The sequence below is a fragment of the Etheostoma spectabile genome, chromosome 6 (genome assembly GCF_008692095.1).
Source record: "Etheostoma spectabile isolate EspeVRDwgs_2016 chromosome 6, UIUC_Espe_1.0, whole genome shotgun sequence".
NCBI lineage: Eukaryota > Metazoa > Chordata > Actinopteri > Perciformes > Percidae > Etheostoma > Etheostoma spectabile.
This window is the reverse complement of record NC_045738.1, coordinates 2430927-2447005: the sequence shown is the minus strand read 5'-3', so window position 1 is coordinate 2447005 and position 16079 is coordinate 2430927. Positions and strand designations below refer to the sequence as shown.

At 39.1% G+C, this 16079-nt stretch overlaps 1 protein-coding gene across 8 annotated transcripts in view; it reads left to right on the top strand.

The window, feature by feature from the left end:
- cobl (cordon-bleu WH2 repeat protein) overlaps nt 1-16079 on the top strand; it is a 60386-nt gene continuing 44307 nt past the window's right edge. For 6 of the 8 annotated variants that reach the window (XM_032519721.1, XM_032519718.1, XM_032519720.1 and 3 more), the window contains exons 1-3: nt 1-250; nt 491-620; nt 13601-13795. In XM_032519721.1, coding sequence (XP_032375612.1) covers nt 592-620; nt 13601-13795 — 224 coding nt within the window. In that variant the 5' untranslated portion in view covers nt 1-250; nt 491-591. Of the gene's footprint in view, nt 251-490; nt 621-12298; nt 12479-13600; nt 13796-16079 lie in introns of those variants that run through there. The other 2 variants (XM_032519717.1, XM_032519716.1) reach the window with 2 other exon arrangements.

The following is a 16079-nucleotide window of genomic DNA, read 5'->3' as shown; positions in this document are numbered from 1 at the left end:
CCCGTCAGGCCCACCCATGACGCCGTGCCTGGACCGTGGGAGGACTGGGGGATTTTGTTGAATTTGTTTGATTTCGCTTACGATCTCTTATTTTGAAACTCCATACCGGATGTTTGATTTACTAATTCAGTTGTCTTGACAATGCTCGAGGGAAAATCAACCGGGGAGACTACGAAAATTATATCAAGTGGATTTGACAAGTAGCTAACTCAGTCCATGATAATAAGGCAGTGCGACCGTTTTGACTAAAGTAAGTTGGACTTAAAATACTGAACATGTATCAATTTCGTGTCGATGTTAGCATTAACTTTGCGGTTTCTGTGCTTCAGATAACACTGGACTCATCACTGCGCACTGTCACTTGCTGGAACTCTAATAGAAAATACCAAGTTGTTGTTTTCTTACCAAATACACACTGTTTTAATGGTTAAGATGTGTTACGAAACCCCAAGGCAGCAAATTAATTTAAATGTTATCTGCTAACTTGCAGGTGATAGCACAATGGATATCCACCGAGTTTAAGAGCAACGGGTTTTGGAAGTCCAGCTCGAGTGGCGCTATCCTCTCAAGTTGGATATTGTAATCACTGCAATGACTGAGTCCTCAAAACCGCCTTCAGGGTAAGTCCTTTGAAAATAAGTTGCCTAAACAAATGACTTCGACGTTTAAATTCTTCACCAGACGGTTTGCTACGTAACTTAACGAACTTTGTAGATAATTAATCTAATTTCAGTTCGGAAAAAAAGCCTAACGGTCTTGACCAAATTTAACGGTGCATTAGCTAGCTAGTCCTTCGCATTAATCACGCAGTTCATCGCGTCAGTCTAGTCTGGGGTTCTCGTGATATATTTTATTTTCCGAAATATGTTTTTCTACGAAACGTACACTTATAGCCTACGCTTATTTGTGAGTTACTGTAACTGTTTTTCTTTTCAGTGCTCAATAAAGCAACTAACAGTGGAATTATTTGGGCTACACTGAGTTGCAGCCCCATGACCAACACATTTGAAGCTGGTCAGTACAGAGAGAGTGTTCTAGCAGCCAGATCAGCCTGGTCTGTTTACCTACTGTCTCTCTGCCACCCACAGACAAAAAGTAGAAACAGCTCTGGAGCAAAGCATACAGTATTGGTTGCTAGTGGAGAGAAACTGGCACGGCTTGTTGCTGGTGGAACAACAACAGCAACTGCAGGTGCTGTTTAGTTGTGCTTTTAATTGTGTTGTGTTGGGTGTGGCTGGAGCTTGTGTCTCTGGTCCTTTCCTCACATCACAACATCAGCTGTGAGGACAATATGGTCCAGCAGTGATGTTTTGAATACCTACATATGCTAGTGTTGAGAATAATGTCTAGTAGCCTACATTCATTGCAGTTTTATGTGTAAGGTAAACAGCTCCTGGCCTTTCAGATATCATTGTGAGACATAGGTGTAAGGGTGTTTTGTTTTTTTTTAAATCTTAAACTTGAACTAAAATCGCAGCTCCAAAAACTTGATTCAAGGGGCTCGAAAAATAATCGTCCACTTCTTCTAGATCTTCGAGGAAGCGGTGAGGAGACAGGGTTTTAAAATCACCCACGACACAAATCACATCTTGAATAGTGAGTATGAGCTGATGCTGTCAGGCAAGAGGTACAGGGGACCAAACTGCAAGCTGACCAGATATACATTGTCGTGTGGGCCGCTTTCAATCAAATTACTGAATAAAATGAGATAAGATGTGTGTGTATTCGTGGGGGGGGCGCTTGAATGTTCTGAGTTGTAGCATAGGTAACATTTGTGGTACTCGCCATTATGGATGTAGGATGTGCAATATCTGGTAGGGCATTGGTGCAATATTTTTTAACTTGATACGCCATTGTGCATTTGGGCATTGTGTAATACATAAGTTATTGATCACAGCATGATTTAATGGGAAAGTTAAGTGCAATATGAGGGGCAGATGTGCTGTGGGTTATTTCACTTGATTCTAAGAAGGTGGGGGGGTAGTGTAGGGGGTAGTATGAGGTTTATAGAATGTTTATTGAACGCATTTGGATGAGATAATTTATGTTACGTTATGTAAACTGTATGTTTATTTGCATGTTTATTTGCAATGCCATTTTTGTTCTCACAACTGCCCAAGACAGATATTTCCTATAGGAGACAATAAAGGCTTATCTTAAATGAAGTATACATAGTACAGTCAATGCCTGTTTTGTGCAAGTTTTTATTAAATACAAGGAAACTTGTGTTAACTAATCAGGTATTTCTTAACAATTTCTCATAAATAGATTTGTAAAAGATAAAAGACGGCACTATAGCCTTTTGTGACCTCAATCTTTAACAATTTGTTATTACTATGGACATAGCTGAACTTATTTTCCAAACTTTTTTAACTGGTTGATGTGGAACGTTTAACAGTAAGTTAGAGTTTTGATGTTCATGTGTTGTGAGTAGCTCACTGACCACGTATGAGCCTGCTTTAGCATAATTATGAGCTACATGAGTGCTACGCATATACAGTAGCTGTGTGGTGTACTGTTGAACCAAATGTTGCTGACTTCATCAATTCATAAGCCAGCCTTGTATTTATGGTTTAAAGATGGGATTTCTGTGGGTCCTGTTGACATTTTAAAGTACGCACCCATTTTTTATTTATCATGAACTCTTCGGGACCCTCCTAACTACTCCACCTATACTGTAGGTGTGTGGTGAGAAGGCTCAACGGCAGTGCAGCGCAGATATACAGCAAAACATGGGTGTTCTTCAGTGGCAACACGAGTAAGGTGTGATCTTGTTAGAGTGTTGATGAGTTGAATTAAGGTTCGGTCTATTTCTCCTCTGATCCTATAAGTTAAGGTCCTTTTAACAAGATACTCTTAAAAACAGTGATTACAGACACTGAAGAACTTTTTGGCCAAATTACAAAGCAGACTGGTCCCAGAGAGTCCGCTGGCAGGAGCCCCAAAATTCCTTTTTATATCCGGTCAGCGTGTGACATTTCTGTCCATATAAATTACCATGACAACTCCCTTTGTGTTGTGATCTCTCTTTCGTCATTACACAGGGAACAGCTACTTTACTACTTAGCCCATTCCCAAAGAAACACAAAACTCACTCATAAAAACTACTTGAACACACTCAAGCTCATACACACACACAAACACACACACACACCACGGCCACTGAGCAGATAAATGAGTTAGAAAGAGACAGCTCTTTTGAGGGAAGTGAAATCCGTTTGTACCTGGCCATTGAAATCTGAGCAGCGCCTGTGAGTATGTGTGTCACGGTTTAGAAAGCCTGTGTGTGTCCTTTTGGAGCGGTGGATAGGTAGCCTAAGTCATAATTCGGAGCGTTTATAAACCTGTCATTAAGCATGGAAAACAAAAGGCAACTTCCTCCCCTCCCAGGGACTAAATGAGTACTGATTTCTCACAGCGCACTGAGATCAAGATTATCCAAAATCTGTCCCAAGATCTGGCAGCTTGCTTCCACACCTGAGGCAAAATGAATTTCATTAAAAACACTTTACTTGAACTCTTTTTGTTAATACAGTATATATGCAGCACATGAAAAGCTTCTAACTTCCACCCGCTCCTCATTAATTGTTTGGTCTGAGTTGGAGCATCATGTATGGTAATTACATTTAGACTAGAGTAATTGTAGTCCTCTCTAAAGTCTGCAGCATACACAAAAGTCTTAATTAGCACACTGGTGTTTTCCTCTACCTACACGTCTGGGCCTGGTGTTCATGTGTGTCTGCCTGTATGTGTGTTTGTGTGTTGAGTGAATTTTAGTCTAGAAGCCTCTGATTAATGTGGTCTTGGTAGATGCTTTTAATTATCCACTCCCACAGAAGTAATAAGGAAGCAAAAAAAAAATAAGTGGAGGAACAATTAAGAGGGAACTGAACTGCTCCAATAAACTCTAAATTCACAGCATCCCTCACTTGTGTTTTTTTTACTGTATCTTTAAAGTGTTTTATGACCTAATAGAATTTTTTGGTCTTTTCTGGAGACACAATCATGTGTGACGGCAGAACTTTGGTCCAGTCACCATTGATGATTTGTCACCCACATCCTGAAGTACAAAGAATAGAAAAATAAAAAAGCCATGCCACTCTCAACATCCTGGATTTTGCTGCTATATGCCTGACTGTTTAATTGTAAATTAATCTATTGGTTGTGTTAGCCTCATCTGTGTCTATTCGGTTTTAAAACTCACCCACAGGAAGCCTAGGCTTGCAGATTTTAAAGATAAATACAGTATGGGGTTACAAATAACTGCCCGTATATCCTCAGCACACACCCAGAGATAATTGTTGGCTGTCCTGTTTTCCTGTGTGCACTTCATGAGCACTCTATACAGTAATGCCAACAGCAGTTGCTAACTGCAGTGTACATTCTCATTAATTTGAAACTGTGCCCACTGGACTAAAATGTCAATCTCACCCTTTGCATCGTAATTTAAATGGCGTGTCTGTGTCTGTCAGTCAATACAGTTTCTTAAAATAGTTAGTACTCTGAGAGAGAGAGAGAGAGAGAGAGAGAGAGAGAGACTAGGTATTGTAAGATAGTGTTATCCCCTAGTGCTGGGTCTTTTCCTGCTGGTGTCTAAAATGATGGGAGATTTTGAAACAGATGCAGACACAAGCTCCCCACCCTGTTCTTCACAATATCTTCTCTATTTATAAGTTTAAGGTTCATGTGGTCAGCCACTTGCTCAGCCAAGCTGACTAAGGAATTTTTTCTCTTACTTGAACGCTATACTATATTTACTTTTTACCAAAGAGGAACATGTTTTAGTGTTTGTGGTCACATCTGGATATTTAGGGTTATTTTTTAAAATTTGACTCCTGTGAAAACTTAGATAGGCAAGGGAGAGGATATTTAAGACTATGCGATGTTGGCAAGAGTACAGTATATCTGCATTCACTTTGCAGGCCATCCTGTTTTAAATAGAGAGGGTGTGGATGCAATGCTTCCACAAGCTTGTTCTGCATGAACGGAAGCTTGAACAAAGTACAAACTGAACGTTTTAGATCAAAAGCATTCAATACAACCATTGGTTTCAATTTATGGCTTTAGTAAAGAGTTAGCGTATAGTAGAAATATAGCACAAAACTGGTTGATAGAACTTATGGTTATTAAACCTTGTTCATGTATGATTTAGTCCTCGGAACATGCTAAACACATGAGATAATGTAGATAACATTTTAATCAATTGCTGAAAGTGCTACCCTTATTCACAGTCTATTGGACTAATGTGTATGCCATCAACAATTGCAGCAATGTCTGGTGTGGTTAATGCTCTAAGTAGGTGTTTTTTAGAAGGATAGGCACAGTAGGATTAATTAAAAGGTCTGTGCACAAATCAAAGCAGTACAGGCACTCCAAATGTATTTACTCCTAAGCCATGCCATGATACATCGGAAACATTTGATACATCTAGGCTGGCCCCGCTACATTATCCACCCTTTTTTTTCTGCTGTTTGCCAACCTCTCTCTTTGGTGAAAGAAAGTTTTGGCAGATGCCTTTAACAGCAATGTTTGCCCTCGTGTATCAGTCTCAAGTGTGCCAGTCTCAAGTATCTGTAGTACAGCGTATCTGTCTTTACTGTTGTTATGCAGCTGGTACGGGCTGCTCCGATTTATTTCTGGAAGACTGCAGTCATATGTTAGTCACTGTGGTATGCGGGTTTGTCAAAGAGGAAGACAGACGGACGGCATGTGTGTGTGCACAGATTGGATGGGCTCCTCTAACTGACGTGCCATAGCGGTGGTATCGCCTGATAAGGCAGAGGTGGCAGAGTGCACTTTCTCTTGCACAAGTTGTGATGGTTTTGCAAGTGGTCTTTAGTGCCGCCGCTATCTCGATCTTTGAGAACACAAAGTATAGCGATCAACTTTGTGCCACCATAATCAGCAACATATGCCATTTTTGTACGAAGTCATGGTGACTGTATGGTAAAAAAACAAAAAAAACAAGCCTATGCTAAAAAACAGAACAACTGCGCCTGTCTGCTTAAAAACAATATCTGTTATACAAGTGTTTTTCTTCTTGTTTCTCCAGCAGGAGCTCTCTTTAATTGAACAAGCAGCTTAGGGAATAGGGAACTAATTATTATTTTCCTGCTGATTTTACATTCCATCTCTCCTCCCTTTCTTTCCTCATGTTGGACTCCACCCATCTAGCCTTTTCTATTCCCTTTATTGTTGCTCTCCAGCCATATGGGGTTTTGTGCCACCTGAGATTCCCTCATCCCTCCTTCTTACCAACCTTTATTAACCCTCCTTCCCTCTCTTCTTTCTCTGCTGTGGGCCTCTGGCTGTTTGTTTGCCACCCACAAGCTTTATGTCTGCTTGAGCTGGTGCACAGTGCACCACAACTCATATCTGGTTTCACCTAAAAACAATACTTACACTGTAAATGCTTGTATTTATCTCCTATTATGACATTTATTCTAAGTTAGAATATGTATTAATTAGGATACACACAGGGTTGAACACTTGCTTGCTCCACTGCTAAACATGGGATGCAAAAGCAATTATCTCACTATTTGAGTGCGATGTAGCCTGATTTTTACACTTCTCGGTCAGTAAAGGATGGCTGAAGATGACTGAGATGTTAAGGAAAGAATGTGAAAACTCTTATCGTTATATTTGGTCAAGGTCTCCAAAGGGAAGATAGCCATGCTTTTTCCATCTGTTATTTTTGGGGAATTACTGTTGTCTTGCAACATGTCTCGTGTTAAACTGTCACCGCATGCCTCTGTGTCACTGGTTACAAGTAGACAAGATGACAACAGGAGGAGAGAATTGAGCAGGGTGCTGTAGCAGTAAATGGATTTCTCTTCTTTAAGTAAATGTGAAACACTCCATGATCACCGGGTTCTGATTCAACCTGAGGTCATTGCAATACATCAGCCTAAAACCCTTCAAATAACTGGAAGGAGTGTAAACAACCTAATTGATCCCAATGAGTAAGAATTCATTTAGCACCTGAGGTGTAGTGTTGTCTATTTGTATCTCCCTTGGGTTGTTATGTTACTATTAACTAACTCTGCACTCTTGTTGAACAGATGGAGCCGAGCTCTCCAGGTTGTTTTGATAGTGTTGGAGATGTCGCCACTTGATAATCAGGTGAACCAGGTTAAAAACAGCCTAACTGTTTCTCCATTGATACAAACAAAGAGTTGGGATGTTCATTAACTCTACCAGTGCTGGACAATTTGTGATTTAGGTTGAATAGATTATGTAATACAATTGTAGTTTGTATTCAAACACAGTGGAATTATTGCATGTGTTGGGTAAATTGATAAAACAAGGACAATATAGGACTTTCATGGGCTACAATAATAGTTTTTGCTTTTGTGACCACCTATAAATAATGTAGTTACTACACAGTTACTACAAACTAGAGCCCAAAGGCCAATACCGATAGCAATATTTGTTTTTTTTTAAATCCAGTATTTTGATATATCGGCTCTAGAATCTCTTCCAGAACAACCTCAAAGGGCTCTGAAACTGAACTAGCCAATCTTTATACATCTCTGCTCAAGGTTTTTTTTTTTGCAACATTACTGCTCCGTCGCTTTCTGATTTCCCAAAACTATGGAGCGGCCTGAGGCCCAAGTTAACTTTGCCTCCAAAAAATGAGTGGCGTTAAAAGGAATTTGTGTTAACTTGTTATTATCACGTTCATTTGGACAGCCCTAGTTAAAACCATTTTTGTGGAAGGGTTTTTGTCAAAGTCAGACTTGGTATATCATCTTCATATATCACGTGTTTAAATGTAATCTTGTCTCCTACACCATACATGCCATCCATATGTACTGCATGTAGGCTGTAGGCCACCTGCAAATGCAGCGTTAAAGGTTCACTATAGAGCTTTAGACCTCTAGTAGCATTTTTGAGTCTTTGATGATCTCATGCACGTGCACAAGTACACATGTACTTATACTTGGGCACGTAGGTGATGTGATACACAGCTCTACCAGTGGTTTCACACTATTCCGCTAGTCAGACTATTTTTGTCATTGAGCCAGTTTACTTGGCGTTGCAGTGGGGTCTTTTTTTACCACATGGCTGGTAATATGAGCATCCAAGCATATGCTGAATTAGGTAGTTGTGTGCCTAGCAACTGTAAACAAATGTCTTACTGAGCTCGTATGTCAGTCTTTCAGCCTTTCTTTCTATCATTCCCTTGCTTTCTGTCGTTCCTCATTTCTGCTTCTCTGTCTCTGGGTCATTGTGTGCGTTCTCCCAAAATCGACAGCTGCTGCTAAACAGAGGTCTGCTCTCTTCCGAAGTCAAGTGGTGTAAATAAAGGTTGCCATGGGAACACCATGACACCCAGAGGGGTATGCTTGCTAGGTAGCAGGACAGTGTATTTGAGTGTGAGGGGAGTGGCTCAGGGTCCAGGATGTGTATCATTCTCACCGTGTCCAATGCACAACACTTGAGTGTGCTCACATATAAGTGCTTGTGCTTTCACGTAATTGGGTGGGTGTGGTCTTGAAGTGGCACATGCTTACCTTGTTGATGTTACTACTGATGCATCTCCCAAATAATATTCCATGTTTTTAAGGTAGGATCATGAACTGACCATTTGTATATATTTTTGTAATTATGTAGCATTATGACATAATGGAGCATTAAACTCGAATTCAAACGACATCATCTGATGTAGGTAAAGATGCTCAGTAGAGTTCCACTAGGGTAACTTCAAAGTTTAAGGAAATTACCAACAGCTTTGAATATAGAGCTGGACATCTGTTTGACAGGAAAGGATATATCTGAAACACCAGTCTGCTCCTAGCTTTTGGAAAAGGTTGTAAAGGCAATACTGTGGCCTTTGTTTGTGTGTTGAAGACAGCCAGCTTTTAGTCCTGTCACTACAGTTGAAATCTTGTCATTTACAGTGTTTATGTGACTCAAACAATGTAATTGGTGGTGTGTATTTTAACACCAATCCTTATATAGACTTTTTCATTCATCCATTGTTCTCAGAATGCACAAAAGCATGTCATATAGAATGTAGGTCAGTCAGCCCTGTGTTTTTGGCAATTAATGTGTTCCATTCCAAGTTGGTTGTCTTCATTAGAGGATAGTGGCTCATTGTTTCAGTGGTCCTATTGTCTGACTCTGAACAGACTCTCATCTGACGGGATGTCCCTTTCTCTGACTGGGGACGCGTCTGGCTTTCTATCATAGATACTGTTGACTTACTTACTGACTTCATGAGTCAGTATGGCACTGTCCGCTGCCTTAAATTATAGTTTAATTTACTCCGTGTATATCCACGGCAGACTTTGTTGTTCAGAGTCTGTCTGTCTGTCTGTCTGTCTGTCTGTCTTTCTTTTTCACATGCGGTCCCATTTGTAGCATTCTATACCATACAACATACTAATTGACCATTGGTCATACCATACTGGAAATGCTGATTGGATCCTTAAGAAAGTGATTCCAATATCAAACACACAATCATTAACAATGTATCTGTATTTTTATTTTTAATGCTCAAGAGAAGATTAGAAGCCAGGGGGGAGGAAAGCAGAACAGACCACTTGGAAATGGAATTTGTTTTGGTGGGGGCTCTGCTGTCACAGCACAGTTGAGAGCATAAACTAATATATTCCATTATTTGTATAAGACCTTCCAGTGTGGGAACTTTTTAGGCATGTTTCCATGGCTGGGATAAATACAGTCACTGACAGTTACTTCTTTCCTCAGCAAAATACTCAAGGTAGTCTCCAGTGTGTCTGAGCAACGTTATATGATTTAACAAGGGTAATCCAACTGTGACGTCCGTGGGTTTGTATTGTACACACGCAGTGGTGCAGTGATCTCAACAAACCTGTAATTTGAAGAGCAACTCATTTTTGCTTACATCCTTAAATCATCTGACTCCTTTTCCATCTCTTTGCGGGACCGTTTTGAATTTGTACAGTTTTCATTTTCCCCTGTATTCACACTAATCTGTGTCTTTGCACAAACAGAACCACATTTATACTCAGACACACCTAAGTGCCTTGATCAGGAGTGAGCATGGTTGTATATGGGTCAGGGAGGATGTTGCCTTACTTACACACACTGACTGTAAATGCACTTATGCAGACTCACATACTGCCACTCAGACTAATCTGTTAAAGAGACTAGCACACAGACAGCAAAATAGGATGACTGGTAGACTCTACAAAGGTTTATAACAATCCACTTAAACATTAAACTGACAGATACTGTTTTGTTTACTGGCACTCAAGGCCATGTTGGTCAGATTCTTGATCTTGTCTACTTAGTATTTGAAAAATGTGTTGCCTCATCTTAATAATGATTTAGTACTTTTAAACTGTAATTTAATTTGTCAAAACCTTTGTATGTCAGTCTGAGTGAGTTAAGATGGCATCAAAGTCTTCCCACTTATAATGACCAGCCAGACTGTGAATATCACTGACTCAGGGGTATGGAAATTGACCTGGAGTTTATTCCATTAAGAATATTATCATAATTAATAATCTTAAATTAAGTATGTCTTGCTGCTAGATTATTCTCCACAATTAACACTATTATAATGTATCATGTTCAATAATAACTGGCAACCAGCATTATCTCAGAAGTGAGAACGCACTAATAGGAAATTTACAGCGGCTTCTACACTACTACTTTGTTTGAGCATCATTTCAATAACCTCGCTTTGCTGGTGAATATAGGATAAATCAAATTTACGTTCAATGTAATACATACAGTGGCTTGAATAAGTTTATACACCCAAGCGAAAGTTTATTAAAAAGAGGAATAAAAAGCCAACCTTTTAAGGACACCAATTTTATTTGTGAATGAATAATGTATTGTAAATAAATAAATGATCTTCCTTAAAATACAGGGGGCATAAGTATGCACCCCCCTATGTTAAATTCCCATAGAGGCAGCCACATTTTTATTTTTAAAGGCCAGTTATTTCGTGCATCCAGGATACTATGCATCCTGGTAAAGTTCCCTTGGCCTTTGGAATTAAAATAGCCCCGCATCATCACATACCCTTCACCATACCTAGAGATAGGGAGGGTCTACATGTTTGTATTAACATTGAGAGTAGTGAATAGCAACTGATGGTAAGATATGCACAACTCACCTGTAATGTTCACATAATAACGCTATTTAATAACAACGCAAGCTTTTACATTATTTATATACTGTGTGTATGCTATTATTAGCATGAAATGCTTTGCAAATTATACACTGGGGAGACTACATTACCATCAAATAAGTTAACCAAAAGGCTATTCTTTGTTGTATTATATTTGATTTAAACTGCGGACTTCAAATTTGCGGTGTGCTCTGTTCACTTTGTTGTACTATATAGCTGCTCAAATGTTGTCCTGGATGATTTTAGACCTCATGAGTCTACAGCCCCTTCGGCTGTTTGAGATGAAGTCAGCATCTATTTGTTTTAAACACCTCAAGCCTAAACAAGGACTTAAAAAAGCATAGCGAAATGCTTGTTAATGCTGTTTAGTCAAGTGAAGAACTGAGTGGTTCTGAAAGGTCCATTAGTAACCGTGTGTGTGTGTGTGTTCGTGTGCGTGTGTGAGAGTGAGCCCTCACACACACATTTGTAACTCAGTCCCTGTAGCAGCACAGCACTTACTGCCCCCCTGTGCCGGAGCAGGGTTTCCTGCTTTTCGTTCCCTGCCGCTCCTTTACTCTCTCGCTCTTTTTCACTCACTCATTCAAACTCTGTGGGAGACGAGGCTTTTCCTAAAGGAGTCTTTGTGCATGTTAGAAAGAGGGAAAGAGAGAGGGGTAGGGTGAAATGTTATGCTGAGACAAACAGCAAGCGAGAGGGAGAGAAGGATACTAGCTGACTGTGTTAAGCCTGGCCGGGGCCCAGTGCCACAGTTCCACAGAGCACTGTTCTGTTTACCTTTGAAAACACACACTCACAGATTTCACAAATCTCATACTTTTACAGGTCTCTAAGCTTCTCGGGAAAATAATTTTCTTCTCTTTTATTTCTTGTGATTAAATGTTAGGTTTTAAATGCACTTTTAGTCAGAATACCTTGAAGTTAGTAATAAAAAAAAAGATCTGCACTATTATGAGACTCTTGACTAAATTATGATTAATGCTATCAAAACTGTACCATGATGTATCCACAGAATAGCCCTTTCTGCATTGCATAATAAGTCAGTGACACTATATGGATCTTGTGGGTGAGAGTTTGTAGATATCCGACTTAGCTGTTAATGGTTAACTTTAGCCAGGTTAGAGTCCACTCACTGTGCTATGTTCACGTGCAATCTTCCTTTGCTGTAATGTTTTTGCCTTTACACTGGACAGGCGTACCTTGAAGGATACTGGATAATACACCACTGGATTCAACACACACACACACATTCTCTCTGAGAGTGTGCATAGTTATTGGTTCTGGATTTATAAACAGCCTGATATATAGAACACTTTTGGAACACTTAATCAACACAAGGACGTTTTTGATGTGAGTTTTTCTTTTTGCTATCTAAGGCTAATATTTGTGCTCTGAAGACAGGGAGGGAGTGTCTACTGAAGTATGTGCAATAGAATAGCTGGTGTCATTAGGAGAATGAAGTATTTGATTTCTGTCCAATCAGCTGTCTTTGTCAGGCTAAGTACAGTTTAGGTTGAGGCGAGGTCAAATGTGTATAGCTGCATCTTGTCGCCAGCATGTCATTGACATCTGCCACATCTCCACCTATAGGAGCTGTGGTTTGAGTGTGGTTAGCATTCTTATCTGTTTTTATGGTTCTCATGTATTATATACATTTATGCATGGTACAGTAAGCACCCGACCTGAGCCACCCAAATACCTTATGACTCTCTAAATATTGCTGCTTTGAGTCGTTATTGATGCAACAAAAACAGTTGATGCTAAAATGAATGCTACAATTCAAATTTTATCAGATGGTTTCAAAACACGACTGTTGCAACTCAGTCAAACTAATGTTCACATTTTCGTATTACTTGTTAAAATAAGGCTGTTATTATGTATTATTCAATCATTATTCAGAGGAGTATTAGGAGTTAGGAACAGATGATCAGGGCTGGTTCATCTTGATGTCCAAAAGGATGTCAGCTCAGCATATAGACCGTTATGTAATCTGTGTTGAGTGAAGTGAAGAGAAAGGTTGTCACAAACAGAAACAGATCATTGGTATTCAGGCTGCTTCTAAGGCAGCATTTTGTCTTCATTAGACTGTGGTGCTGTGTAACTACGTCTGAATTCAATAAAAACAAATCACTCAGGGGAACCACAATGATTTACAAAATTGAATTGGTTTTAATAAGAATGGATAAAAATTACTGAATGTGTAAAGATTGCATCAGATGAAAAAGGTGTTTTGCTAAAGAAGCAATACACTGTTTACTTGACTTAATCAAAACATAATGTATCGTTGTTGGATCAGATAACGTATTGATTTAAGAATTATAAATGCAATACTCAAGTGCAACATGTGAAATGAATGCCTGTTTATTTCCTAACATACTGTGTCCTCAATGGAAAAACATAGAATACTACAACACACATCTAAATAGTTCATGTTATTATCTTCCGTGTGTCTTTGCCATTGTCATCACACAGGAGAAAAATGAAGGCACGTGCCCCCCCTCCGCCACAGGTCCCTCTACCTGCCCCACGCCACATCTTCAGAAATGCTGTACCTGATGGGGGAGGGACATCAGGCATGGACGCCAAGGAGAACATGCTTAGGCCCACTGTGGATTTCCAGCTAACCCTACCACAGGGATACCAGACTTCTGTAACTGAGGATGGCAGGTGAGAGGAAAGAGAGGGGCACACATTTACTCTGAATGTAGTGCTCCTTTTCCAATGGTTTTGGTTTAGTATGCATTTTTTTACATTGTATTCGGCTGTAAAATGTCTCGTAACCAAATGTCTTGCTCCTGAATACTGTGTCGTTTGATTGCAATTGTCCATCCATCCATATCAACATTAATTTATTAATAATTATTATTCAATTATTATCTATATCTTAGCTATTGCCTAGCTGAACCATATTATTTTACTATATGTTGTGACCTTTATTGGCCCCTCGCCAGACAAACAGTATGAAACCTATGTGCCACTGTGTCAGTGGGGCCTTGTCAAGGGGGTCCCATTCCAAATCTTAGCACAAGCTTTGTCCCAGAGGGTTGCCAGACTGAAGGATGTCCTGCTAATGCTTTCTGTCCCTAATGAGGCTCTCTCCTTTGGGGCAGAAAATCAGGGATATCTCCCTAGTACAGAACAACAAGGTGCTCTTTTAATAACCTAAGACAAAAGAGAGTAGACGTCTCTGTACTAGAACTATTTCAAAAGGATGTTCTAGATCATTTTGGGGAAGTAAAATATGTTGCATTTGAGCTTCAGATTGTTTGTTTTCTAGTAACAACGTTAGTGCCTAATACTGTGATAGCTCATATGGTCATAAATAAGACAAGGCCAAGTTGTCAAAACACACAAATGTGTCATAATTAGCTAATAAGAAATAGTTACACCACCCACCTTTACAGTAATAATTCATGTATTGTGAAACAGTTTAACAAGGCAAATTCAGATAACAATACCTAGTTGTAATGTAAAAACAGTAAACAGTGTCATATTTAAAAAATGTATTTTTTTGTTTATAACATTTTTGCTGCTCTGTAGTATGAGAATTGTAGGAATGATGCTCATATTGTAAAATTACAGATCTGAATATAGTATAACTCTAATATTGTAGCCTTATAGTATACAGTTTGTTTCTCCAGAATGTTGCATTGATGTGCAATGACATCTTCAAGATGCACCATCAATTTTAATCAGGAGACAATTTACTAGTTTACTAACTAGTTGTACCCTAACCCAACCTGAACTCCCTAAATCAAAGTTATATCTAGATGCCTTGAGCATCTTCTCAAATCGATGTCCCTGCAACGTCACTTGTGGGGAAATTTTATGATGCAGACTACAGTTAAAGTAAGAAGTCAGTAAAGAAGCATGAATGAACAATGCTTGGCTATATAAAATGTCTTTTATAAAACAAATTACACCATGTGAACCATGCATGGGAGGTAACAGGTTGAAATGTAACATACTTTATATTACACTGGATAAAAAAATGTTATAGTGATTGTGTTATGCAAAATCATTTTATAAAGCACATAGTGACACAGAAAGACACTGGGTCTGTTGATTGCAGATTGTGGTTTTAGTTGTGTTGGTGATTGTCAATGGTGTCTTTTATAGTGGTATCTTTCTGTTTTGTCATCTGATCTGGCTGTTCCCAGAAAACATTGGAGACTGTCTCCTGGTTTCTTTATCTGAGGATTGACACACACAGACACACAAAGCAATGAAGCAGACTTCTCCTGGGGATTAAGGGACATAAGTAGTTTGTCATATCAACATGTACTCTGCAATTTTCATCATTTTCAGTCATTATTTCTCTATGCCGCTATCTTTTGTCACTACCCTAGAGTTTCTGTCTAGATAAACAATAACAATTGAATCTACAGTATATGAAAAGTGGCTTCCCTGCCTTCTAGTGTTGTTTTTAGGTGTTTTTTTTCTTCAATTCTCCTGCAAAAGTAAGACTTAGAACAGGTGAATACTAATGTTTCCTGTATTTTTTCAAAAAAAAAAAAAATTCAAAAAGATTTTGGGTTAATGTTCACCGTTTAGTCCAACTTGACACATATAATTTTCCATTCAATGTCAATATTGTGACTAAAGAGTGATCTAGGTATGACTTTACCACTTTTAAGTAGTACAAACACTCTTTTTGTCATCATATGGATTGCTTTTGTGGGGTTTCACGGTGGTTAGGGACTCCAAAATAACTAAAAAATATTCATACAGTAGGAATCAAGACAGTGTCTAAGCCATAATATGTGTGTCTATCAATTAGCCATCCCTATTTAGCACATGAGGTATAAGTATGTTTCTTGTTTTATGTAAGTAATTACTATTCTCTTTAAAGCTAGGTAGACTTTGTAACGTTATCTTCTCACCTGCCTCTCACTCTCTCTCCCTCGCTCCCCATCTCCTTCTGTGGTTCTTCCTCCTATCCCCCCCCCCC